Source organism: Malaclemys terrapin (assembly GCF_027887155.1).
Source record: "Malaclemys terrapin pileata isolate rMalTer1 chromosome 20 unlocalized genomic scaffold, rMalTer1.hap1 SUPER_20_unloc_4, whole genome shotgun sequence".
NCBI classification, from domain to species: Eukaryota; Metazoa; Chordata; order Testudines; family Emydidae; genus Malaclemys; species Malaclemys terrapin.
The window spans coordinates 147,381-158,874 of record NW_026530191.1 but is presented as its reverse complement, the minus strand read 5'-3'; the positions used below and the strand labels follow the sequence as shown (position 1 = coordinate 158,874).

General features: G+C 60.5%; 1 protein-coding gene across 1 annotated transcript; it reads left to right on the top strand.

The window, feature by feature from the left end:
- Positions 1-153: 153 nt before the first annotated feature.
- On the top strand, positions 154-9,094 carry TTYH1 (tweety family member 1). The gene is made up of 12 exons (XM_054015052.1): positions 154-159; positions 732-952; positions 1,279-1,374; positions 2,087-2,159; positions 3,733-3,808; positions 3,935-3,993; positions 4,361-4,453; positions 4,545-4,637; positions 4,926-5,068; positions 5,513-5,638; positions 6,717-6,795; positions 7,830-9,094. The coding sequence occupies exons 1-12, from the start codon at positions 154-156 to the stop codon at positions 7,911-7,913; spliced, it is 1,149 nt and encodes a 382-aa protein (XP_053871027.1). The 3' UTR covers positions 7,914-9,094.
- The last annotated feature ends 2,400 nt before the right edge of the window (positions 9,095-11,494 follow it).

Below are 11,494 nucleotides of genomic sequence, written 5' to 3'. Positions count from 1 at the left end.
AGCCCCTAACGCCAACCTCACGCTGCCAGGCGCCAACGCGCTGGTGAGCCCCCCGCCGTGCCCTCTGTGCCCCCCACTGCCCCTACCTCCCCCTGCGCCCCCCATGCCTCTCCTGTGCCCCCCGTGCTCCCACTCCCACTAGGGGGCGCCAAGATGCAGGTGAGCCCCTGTGCTGCCCTGGTGCCCTCCAGTGTCCCCCAACCCTGTGCCCCCCACTGCCCTCCAACCTCCTGCTGCGCCCCCAGCACCAACCACACGCTGCACGGCATGGACACGCTCGGGAGGCCCCCGAGCCCCCTGCCCCCGACTCCCCACAGCCCCCCAAACCTCCCAGAGCCCCACTGTGCCCCCTGCAAGCTGCCCAAGGAGCGACTCCCCCACCCTGTGCCATGTTAGCGGGGGGCCACCTCCGCATGTCCTGTCCCCCAGCCCGCACGGGGACACTGTGCACCTGGGTGGAGGAAGTGTGTGAGAGGGCACATGGCAACACACAGGCGTGTGGGAGGGGTGACAGCGCACACGCATGGGGGGAGGCGTGATGGTGACAAACGCATGGAGGGGAGGCATGACAGTGGCACACACATGGGGGAGGCGTGACGGTGGCACATGCATGTGGGGGAGGCATGATGGTGACATGTGTGGGGGGAGGAGTGACAGTGGCACACACATGGGGGAGGCGTGACGGTGGCACACGCGTGTGCTGTGCGTCTGAACCGGGCCCCTCCCCCCAGGTGCGGCAGACGCTGGGGCTGCTGTCGGGGGCCGTGGGGGGGGACCTGACGCAGCTGGAGGAGACGCTGGGCCTCCGCACCGAGTTCGTGGCCGTCGTGCGCAACACGCGGCGCCAGGCCGAGGCTGTGGCCCAGATCCTGACGGGTCTCCCGTTCTGGGGGGCCCTGGGGGGCAACCCCAGCCAGCTGGCCCACGACCTGGCCTCCCTGGAGGACTACAGGTGAGACCGGGGGGGGGAGATGGGAGGGAATGGGGGGGTCCTGAGAGCTGCCCCCTCCCCCACAGGTGGCAGGGGATGGAGGGGGCAGGGGGGGCTGGGCTCACCCCTCTCCCCCCCAGGTGGCTGGTGGGGGGGGATCGAGGGAGCGGGGGGCTGGGCTGACCCCTGGGCTCACCCCTCTCCCCCCAGGTGGCTGGTGGGGGGGGTGGAGGGGACGGGGAGCTGGGCTGACCCCTGGGCTCACCCCTCCCCCCCAGGTGGCTGGTGGGGGGGATGAAGGGGACCGGGGGCTGGGCTGACCCCTGGGCTCACCCCTCTCCCCCCAGGTGGCTGGCCTATATCCTGCTGCTGCTGCTGGACCTGGTCATTTGCCTCTTCACCCTGCTGGGGCTGGCCAAGCAGATCAAGTGGCTGGTGGTCGTGTGAGTCGGGGGGGCCCCGGGGAGACCTGGCGGGGGGGCACCTGCAGTCACTGGGACCTGATCCCTCATCACAGACCCCCCATCTTCCCTTCACCGTCCCCACAGCCCCCTCCTTCTTCCCCCTCTCTCTCCCCCCACAGCCCCCTCCTCCCCTGCCCCCCACTGTCCCCCATCTTCCCACCACCCCCACAGCCCCCTCCCTCCTCCCCTCCCCCCACATCCATTCTCCTCCCCTTCCCCATTGTCCCCATCTTCCCTTCACCACCCCCACAGCCCCCTCCCTCCTCCCCTCCCCCCATTGTCCCCATCTTTCCTTCACCCCCCCACAGCTCCCTCCCTGCCCCTCCCCACACAACCCTCCTTCTCCCCTTCCCCCACTGTCCCCATCTTCCCTTCACCATCTCCACAGCCCCCTCCCTCCTCCCCGCAACCCCCTCCATGCCCCCACAACCCCCCATTGTCCCAGCTGCCCCAATCCTGCCTCACAACCCTCCTGCCTGGGCACGGAGTTGGGGGGCTGTGGTGAGAGGGGAATGTGGTGCAGTGGTTAGAGCGGCGGGGGTGGGGGCTGGGAGCCAGGACGCCTGGGTTCTCTCCCCCGCTCTGGGAGGGGGCAGGGTTGAGAGGCTGTTTCTCTCTGCCCCAGGGGTTGGGGGAGGGGCTGAGTTGGGCCTTTCCCAGCTGCTGACTTTAGTGTCTCCCCTCCCCCCAGAATGACTGTGATGAGTTTCTTCGTTCTCATCCTGAGCTGGGGCTCCCTGGGGCTGGAGACAGCAGCAGCTGTGGTGAGTGAAGGGCTGGGGGGGCGGTTGTGGGTCTCAACCCTGTTCTCGCCAGGAGATCACTGCCTCCTGGGGCTGCGGGTCGGGAGTGAGGGGAACTGGCAGAGCTGGGGGGAGCCCAGGGGTTGCGGGTCGGGAGTGAGGGGCATCAGCAATTACTCTGAATATTACCTCAGGAGGGGTATGCAATGAAAGGGTTAACCCCCCCTCCCCCAATTAAAGATAACCTGGGCCAAGGCAATTAAATTATCTCACCTTAGAAAACTCAGGCTGCCCCCTCCCAGCCCTGCCAGTGCCCCTCACTCCCGACCCGCAGCCCCTGCTAGCCCAGCCCTGGGCTCCCCCATGTGCCCAGACCCCCTGTGATGTTGCCTCTATATGATCTTATGAAAATATGCTAATGGGTGTGAATATAATAGTAACTGGAATATGCTTCATGCAAAAGGTCTCTTGTAAGGTGTCATTACAAAGCTTATAATCTACTGAGTGTGGTCATCCTATTTGTATAAATGTATCACTCTCGTATCTAAAACTAGAAATATGGAATATAACTCCGAGGGCCTATTGTAATTATGCAAAGTGTGGGCCATTAATAGTGGTTTAGAATCTTGATGGTTCCCATCAACCAGGACAATTGACTGTGGATGGCTCTGTTTGCAGGCCGGCCTCCGTGTGAGTCAGGCTGGGAGGAATGAAGGCTTGGGGTCTTACAGGGACATGTGACCATGTCACGTGAACTGGAATCCATCTTTAATCTGGTGCTTTTCCATTGAGAAGGAGGGGGTGGGGACCCAGAGAGGGACAAAGGATTCCCGCCTTGTGCAAAAGATATATAAGGGGGTGGAACAGAACAAGCTGGAGCCATCATGGGCAATCCCCTAGCTACCACCTGAGCTGGAACAAGGGCTGTACCGGGGAAAGGACTGTGCCCAGACTAGGAAGGTGTCCAGTCTGTGAAAGAAACTTATTGAAACATGTCTGAGGGTGAGATTTTATCTGTAATCAGTTTTCTTACTGTATTAGACTCAAACTTGTGTGTTTTATTTTATTTTACTTAGTAATTCACTTTGTTCTGTCTGTTACTACTTGGAACCACTTAAATCCTACTTTCGGTATTTAATAAAATCACTTTTTACTTATTAATTAACCCAGAGTATGTATTAATACCTGGGGGGGCAAACAGCCGTGCATGTCTCTCTATCAGTGTTATAGAGGGTGAACAATTTATGAGTTTACCCTGTATAAGCTTTATACAGGGTAAAATGGATTTATTTGGGGTTTGGACCCCACTGGGAGTTGGGCATCTGAGCGTTAAAGACAGGAACACTTCTGTGAGCTGCTTTCAGTTAAGTCTGCAGCTTTGGGGCACGTGGTTCAGACCCTGGCTCTGTGTTGGAGCAGACTGGCGTGGCTGGCTCAGCAAGACAGGGTGCTGGGGTCCCAGGCTGGCAGGGAAAGCGGGGGCAGAAGTAGTCTTGGCACATCAGTTGGCAGCTCCCAAGGGGGTTTCTGTGATCCAACCTATCACCCCCCCCCCCGCCCCGCATCAGTAACAATAACTCCCTCCCCGCCCCAGGGACTCAGCGATTTCTGCTCTGACCCAGACGGCTTCGTCCTGAACCTGACCCAGGCCCAGACAGAACTGAGCCCAGGTAGGCACCAGGGGCAGGAGGCCGGGCTAGATGGGCCCAGGGGTCTGATGGGGGCGGGGGAGGAGAAACCAGACTAGAGGGGCCATTATTAACCCCTTCCTTCTCTCCCCCCCGCCCGCCCCCCAGCAGAAATCCTCCAGTACTATCTCGTCTGCAGCCAGGACGTCCCGAACCCCTTCCAACAGGTGAGACCCCAACGCCTCACCCGTGAACCGAGCTGGCTGGGGCTCGGCCCTGGGCCTGGGCGGGGGAGAGCACGCTAGCACCACCAGCAGGGAGGCCTGGGCCGTGGATTCTGGGGGCTGAGTGTGTGTGTGGGGGAGGGAACCCCAGGGCTGGGCTGCGGGTCGGGAGTGAGGGGCACCGGCAGGGCTGGGGGGGAGTTAACGGGCGGCTCTTACACCGCTACCTGAACTCAGCACTAAAGGGCGCCAGACACCGCCATGCAGCTGGTTTGTTGCTGACCGGCAGCTCCTGGGGTGGGAGCTGGGGGGGAGGGGGCTGCACCCCCACCCCTGTCTGTGCCCCACAATCCCGCTCTCACCCCCCCAGAGGCTGACCATGTCGCAGCGGGCGCTGTCCAGCATCCACTCCCAGCTGCACGGCCTGGAGAGAGAAGCTATCCCACAATTCCCTGCGGCAGAGGTCAGTGCAGGCTAGAGATTAAAGCCGGGGGGGGGGACTGGCTGGGAGCCCGGACGCCTGGGTTCCATCCCTTTCTCTCTCTCCCCCCCAGAGGAACCTGGTCTCTGTGCAGGGCACCCTGAACACCACGGAGAGCAACTTCCACCAGCTGGTCGCGCTGCTCAACTGCCGGGGACTTCACAAGGTATTGGCCCCTGCCCCCCCGGGGGGTGTCCCGCTGCTGGGCCCCCCTCTGGCAGGATTCCCCCCGGCTATGGTAGCCCCCCCCGGGCTGTGGTAGCTTCCCCAGGCTCCGCCCCCCCCCGGGCTGTGGTAGCTTCCCCAGGCTCCGCCCCCCCCCCCGGGCTGTGGTAGCTTCCCCAGGCTCCGCCCCCCCCCGGGCTGTGGTAGCTTCCCCAGGCTCCGCCCTCCCGGGCTGTGGTAGCCCCTAGGCTCCGCCCCCTGCGGACCGGTGACGCTGTCTCTCCCCCAGGACTACGTGGACGCAGTCAAGGGGCTCTGTTATGACGGCATGGAGGGGCTGCTTTTCCTGCTGCTCTTCTCCCTCCTCTCGGCCCTCGCCTTCACCACGGCTGTCTGCAGCCTGCCCCGCGCCTGGGAGAGGTTCCACAGCAGGTTGGTGGGGCAAGGCGTAGGGGGCGGGGCCTCTAAGGGGGTGGAGCCGAGCGGGCAGCACGGGGTGGGGTGGAGCTGGGTATACGGGGTGGGACATCTGGGGTGGGGGAGCAGGGTTGTTTGTGGTGGGTGGGGCCACTCACATTGCGGGGTGGGGCATCTGAGGTGCGGGATGGGGATGGTTGGGGCAGGTGGGTGGAGCTTCTCAGAGTGGAGGGAGTGGGCGGGCTGTCTGGGGTGGGCGGGACTGCTTGCAGTGGGGGGCGGGGCCTGTTGTGGCACGGCAGCAGGTTGCGGTGGGAAAGGGGGGTTCCAGCAGGGGCAGGGCATCTGGCCAGGGGGCGGGGACGGTCACAGTGGTGGGTGGGGTGTCTGGAGGGAGACATGTCGTGGGGGGGGCATTGCCAAGCAGCCCCCCCACCAACCCCCCTCTCCGGCCGGCAGGGACATGGCATACGAAGACGCGGAGGATGACGACCCCTTCACCCCTCAGGCACGTAGCCCCCCGCCCCGTTCCAGCCTGCGCCTCTCGGCCCCACCCATTTCCAACGCCCCCGTCTCACAGTACATGTGAGTAGCCCCCCCTCCCCTTACCCCCAATGGACTGCAGCCGGGGGCCAGGCCAGGGGCTGGCGGGTGCTGGGCATCCATCCCTCGCTCCCCACCGCGTGTCTGTCTGTCCCACGCCACCAGCCAGCTGGCCCCGCTGTGGTTCTCCATCGCCACTGCATCCATCTCTCCGTTTGTCTGTCCAACCACCCATCCGTCCCCATTACACGCCCATCCATCCATCCATCCACCTCCAGATATCCCTCCCTCCGTTCCCTCTCTCCCTCATTCCCATCTCTATCACTCTTCTTACCCATCCGTCCATCCGTCCCCTTCCCCGCCGGCTTCCCCTGCCCCTGGAACAGCTCTGTCTCAGTCACGCCAGCACTCGCCAGACCCCGGTCTGCCTGGCACTTAGGGGTCAGGTGCTCCGGTGCTGAGCTGGGCCTGGTGCTGATGGGTGCCTCCTCCATATTGCCCCCTGTCCTGCCTTGATGGATGGGACAGGGGGCAGTCCAGGAGACCCTCCCCAACCATCAGTGGGCCCCGACCTCCCATATGCACCCCTCCAGTCAATCGCTGTCCCTCTCTGCTATTAAAACTATCCCCTGAGCCACCACTGGGGGGCATATGGCAACCACCTTCCCCCGCACCCAACCACCTCCCCACACACACACTCTCCTGTTGTTTCTGGGTTTACTCTGCCCAGCACTCGAAGGGTTAATTATAACAATACCAGCTAGTGGGGGAAGGGCCTCTAGGATTGTTCAGACCAGGTCAGACCCATGGGCCCCTCTAGCCCGGTATCCCGGCTGGCCTCTATTAAATAGATTCCTGCCTCCCCTCCGCCCCCATTTAAACCAAGACATCCAGCTGTTTCTCTCTGCGCCCTCCTCCCCTCCCCAATTACCAGTGGGCAGCCCTGGGTTTGACGACCAAGCCCATGGCGCGGCTCTGCAGAGACTCAGGGCGGGGGTGGGGGAGGTGGGGGTACAGTGATGTCACACACACCCCAGTTCGGGGTCTGGCTCTCGGGGAGGGGGGGGGCAGGATCCCCACCCCCACCCCCGGCTAGCACCTGTCTCGCTCTCCTCGGCAGGAATCAAAGCGGTTTGTTCAGTGGCAGTCCTCGATATGATAGCGTGCCCCTCCTCGACCGGCACTCCCCGCCCCCCTCGGTAAGTCTCCCGCCTCCCCAGCCTTTGCCCCCACTCCCGGGGCGGGGGGGGGATCACAACCTGGCACTGTGGGACCGCTGTGCCCCCTTTACTCACTGGCCTGGGCTGTCTAAGTACCGCCCCGGTGACAAGCCGCGAACCCCCTGCCGGTGCAGCAATCACGTGCAGCCCCGCACACCCCAGCGACATGGCGTGACGGCTCCCTGAACCTCTCAGAGAGGGACCCCAGCCAGTCCCCCCAGCCTGGAACCCCAGCAATATGCTCGGCACTCCCTCGGACGCTGCAAGCTCATTCATTAGTTTGCCGTTCCAGCAAAAGGGGAGTGGATCCACGCTGGTTTGGGTAAAACATCGAACAGGTTTATGAACTCCAGCAAGAGAGAGTGTCAGTGACTCTCGGTAGCAGGCTCAGAGAGCAGAGTCGGTTACCTACGAAATAAAACTAGAAACGGCGTCTCAATTTAACCGTCTGAGCAAGCTGTGAATCGAACAACCTCTCCCCCTAACAGGCAGTTCCCAGCTCCTCCCTACCCAGGCCGGATTCCCTTCCAGCCTGGGACCAGTCTCCCTAGCTCAAAGTCTTTGTCTTCCGGACCATTTTCCGGGTGTGGCGATGGGGGAGGCGAGAGGCCAAGTGAAGATGTCACTGTCCCTTTTTATACTTGCTTCCAGCTGCTAGAAAGATCCTCGCGGGTCAGGCAGCCCCCGTTGGTCGGGCAGTTCAAAAAGGAACTAGATACGTTCCTGGAGGATCGGTCCCATCAATGGCAATTAGCAGGATGGGCAGGGATGGGGTCCCTGGCCTCCCCGCTCACTACAGATTATCAGTAGCACACAGAGAGCAAAACTTCATAACGTCCCAGGCAATGGTAACACACACAGTCCACCAGGACACACGTTCAAATGATACCAAACAGGGGTGAATGCTGGGGTTCCAGGAGGCTGCTTTGAGGTACAGCGCGTCGCATCATCCCCTCCAGTCTATTCCCTCTCATCTCTCCCATCTCTCCCCCCATCTCTCCCCCTCCCCCCAGTACTCACCCAGCATGCAGGCATCTTACGTCGGCGCCAGCCAAGAGGAACCAGGCCCCCGATACCGAATGGACTTGCTGACCTAGAATCCGACCCACGGCCCCCACCCCTGACTAACACATGGACCGGCTGCCCCTCCTCCCTGCCCCCGTCCGAGTGCTGCTGGGCCGGACAGAACCAAACAGGGGGAAGGAGAGAGACCGGGGCTGCGCCCCCTGGCCGCCTCCTGCTGACCCGTCCCTCCGTCTACCTGGGTTTGATGCCAGGGGCCTGTGCCCCTGAGAAGGGTTGTGGGCTGAAGGAGGAGGGTTTCCCCATAAGAATCCCAAGGGAGAGAAAATGGGGAAAGCAGAAGGATGAATGGAGGAGTGGAAGAATGAGTGTGAGAGAGCAGAAAGGATGAATGGAGGAAGAAAGGAGTGAAAGGGAAGGAAAGAAGAAGTAGAGTGAATGGATGGGGGGGAAGAATGGAGAAATTAAAAAAGAATGAATGAATGAATGAATGAATAAATGAACGAATGAATGAATGAGCAAAAAGAGTTGAAAGAATAAATTAAGGCGAAGGAATGCGTGGGGAAAAAGAATGAAGAGAGAAAGAAGGAAGGAAAAATGTGGAAAAAACTAAAAAAATGGTGAAAGAAGGAGGGGGGAAAGAATGAAAGGCCAGAAAGAAGGAGCGAAAGGAGGAACGAGAGAGTGAACGGATGAATGAGTGGGAAAAGAACACAGGAGAAAAAAAGAAAAGAAATCAAAGCCTGCCTGAACTGACAGGGAGCGTGAAAGAGACAGAGTGAAGGAATGAAGTGTGAAAAAACAGAGCGAAAGAATGCGGGAAAGATGGGAAAGGAGCGAATGGAGGAACGAAAGAGGGGATGGGACAAGAAAGAGTAAAGGAATGAAGGAGTGAAAAAGCACAGATGAAAAGGGGCCCATCGAAAAAGGAGGAAACGAGAGAGCAAGGGGGCAAGACAGAGCGGGCGAGTGGACCAGAAGAGAGAGCAGTGGCCGGCCAGCCAGACAAGTGAGCCCGGCAGCAACACGGGGCCCGGCCACTCCCAGGGAGCCAGCCCCAATTAACGTCTAACCCCCCTGCTGTAGGGGGCCAGCCCCCAGCCCCTGGGCTGTAGAGCAGAGACCTATAGGCAGAAGAGAGAGGTGACTAGCGGGAGCTGGGGGGGACCCCACCTGCCGTCCCAATTAGCGCCTCGGCCACTAACGAGTCTTTGATCCAGAGGAACGAGAAATAAAAGGGACATTTTATTTTAAAGGGATCTGTGTGCGCGCTTTGATTTGCCTCTCCTCTAGGGGCACTGCCCTGATCCAGCCCCAGGGCAGGGACTGGCTGGCTCAGGGGGGTGGGGAATGGGGAACGGGGCCTGTCCCCTCTAGGGGGCGCCAGCTCCCATCCGGCCCCAGGGCAGGGACTGGCTGGCTCAGGGGGGTGGGGAATGGGGAACGGGGCCTGTCCCCTCTAGGGGGCGCCAGCTCCCATCCTGCCCCAGGGCAGGGACTGGCGGGCTCAGGGGGGTGGGGAATGGGGAACTGGGCCTGTCCCCTCTAGGGGGTGCCAGCTCCCATCCGGCCCCAGGGCAGGGACTGGCGGGCTCAGGGGGGTGGGGAATGGGGCACGGGGCCTGTCCCCTCCATGGGGCGCCGGGTCCCATCTGGCCCCAGGTTAAAAGAGTTCAGCCGTTGTCCCGTCAGGCCAATCCATGTCATGACTGACATCAACGGGGACCCAGAACCAAGGCCAAAGGGGCCTCTGAACCTGAATGCCCCTCTGCCCCCTAGTGGGGGCCCCCCTTGGGGTGGGAGCACGTGGAGGCTGGTCCCCACTGTTAAGACTCCATAGCCCATGGCAGGAGGCGAGGAGAAAGCATCTGGTTACTCACTGTCACACTCAGAAGTCCTAGCTCCCACCTCATCCCTCCCACCCCCTTCCGATCTGGAGATAGAACCCAGGAGTCCTGGCTCCCAGCCTGCCCCACTCTCACCACTAGACCCTGCTCCCCTCCCAGAGCTGGAGATAGAACCCAGGCATCCTGGCCATGCCCCCATGCTCTAAGCACTAGACCCCTGTCACGGACTCCCAGGCCCCATTCTCTTTCGGCTCCATACGGCCCCTGGCAGACCCCCTTTCGGTGTGACAGCCCCATCCCTGAGGGTCACCATCAGGCCCCACCACCTCCTGGGGCTGCACCTCTGAGCCTCCGTGAGCCCCCTCGGGGAGGCCACTCGCTCTGGCCCCATAGCGCTGTGTACACCAGGGGTTAGGTGGGCGTCACTGCGTTGCTCCGGGGTGTGGATTTTTCACACACACACCCCCGCGAGCGATGTAATTATACTGGTATCGGTCTGTAGCATAGACCTGGCCGGAGAAACATGTTCTCGGCAGCTGTTTTTAGTTCCTTCCAGAATTTCACGCGGCTGGGACGAGCGGGTTCCCGGGGCAATTAGCAATGTCTTTGGGTTATGATGTCGTGTTTTGCCAGCCTTGGCGATGGGCCGGGGCCGATCCCTGCTGCGGGCAGGGTCACGGATCCAGAGCAAACTTTTTTTTTTTTTACAGCCAGGAAGCAAAAACTTAGGGGAGAAAGAAATTCGAAGGGAGATTAACGCTAGCAGCAACTTGCATCAAGTCTAAACAGGGTGATATTAGCCGAGCACCCTGCTGAACCCTCCTGACACCCCAGGGAGTGGGATGGGTTTCCAGCAACGAATTTCTCAGTGCTCAGCTGAGGCCCAAAGCCTTGGGAAAGGCTGGCACAGGTCAGCCACCATCACATGTAGGAGTCCTGGCTCCCACCTCCCTCCCAGAGCCAGGGATAGACCCCAGGGGTCCTAGCTCCAGCCCCTTACTCTAAGCCCCACCCCCCTCCCAGAGCTGGGGAGAGAACCCAGGAGTCCTGGCTCCAAGCCCCCAGTGCCCTCACCACTAAACCCCACTCCTCTCCTCCAGAGCCAGGGAGAGAACCCAGGAGTCCTGGCTCCCAGCCCCCACTGCCCTCACGACTATACCCCACTGCCCTCCCAGAACCACGGAGAGCACCAAGGAGCCCTATTTAATATTACCCCCACCTTCCCGTCCCATCCTTTCACATTCACTCTCTCTGGGCATGAGGGGGTCTCCAGTTTACAAGGTCATCCAGATCGTCTTGTATAATATTCTGGTCTTCCTCCATATTGGCAATACTCCCAACTTTGTGTCATCCGCAAATTTTATTAGCACACGCCCGCTTTTTGTGCCAAGGTCAGTAATAAAAATGTTAAATAATATTGGTCTCATGACCGATCCCTGAGGAACTCCACTAGTAACCTCCCTCCAGCCTGACAGTTCACCTTTCAGTGTGACCCGTCGTCTTCTCCTCTTCAACCCCTTCCTTATCCACCTTTCAGTTCTCATATTAATCCCCGTCTTCTCCAATTTCACTAATCATTTCTCATGTGGAACTGTGTCAAATGCCTCACTGACACCCAGGTAGATGAGATCTAGTGCATTTCCTTTGTCTAAAAAACCCCAGTGATCTTCTCAAAGAAAGGCTCTGTTGAATCCCACAATTGAAACAATTGTAGAAAAATCTACAGTTACTTTCTATCATCAGGGTAATCCGCTGGCCGGCCGTGAGACATTTTGTTTACATTGACCGTCCGCAGGCACGGACCCCCG

Coding starts and splice junctions, on each gene's coding strand:
- TTYH1 (XM_054015052.1), top strand. Junction 4,454..4,544: donor CACAATTCCCTGCGGCAGAG/GTCAGTGCAGGC, acceptor TCTCCCCCCCAG/AGGAACCTGGTCTCTGTGCA. Junction 4,638..4,925: donor ACTGCCGGGGACTTCACAAG/GTATTGGCCCCT, acceptor TCTCTCCCCCAG/GACTACGTGGACGCAGTCAA.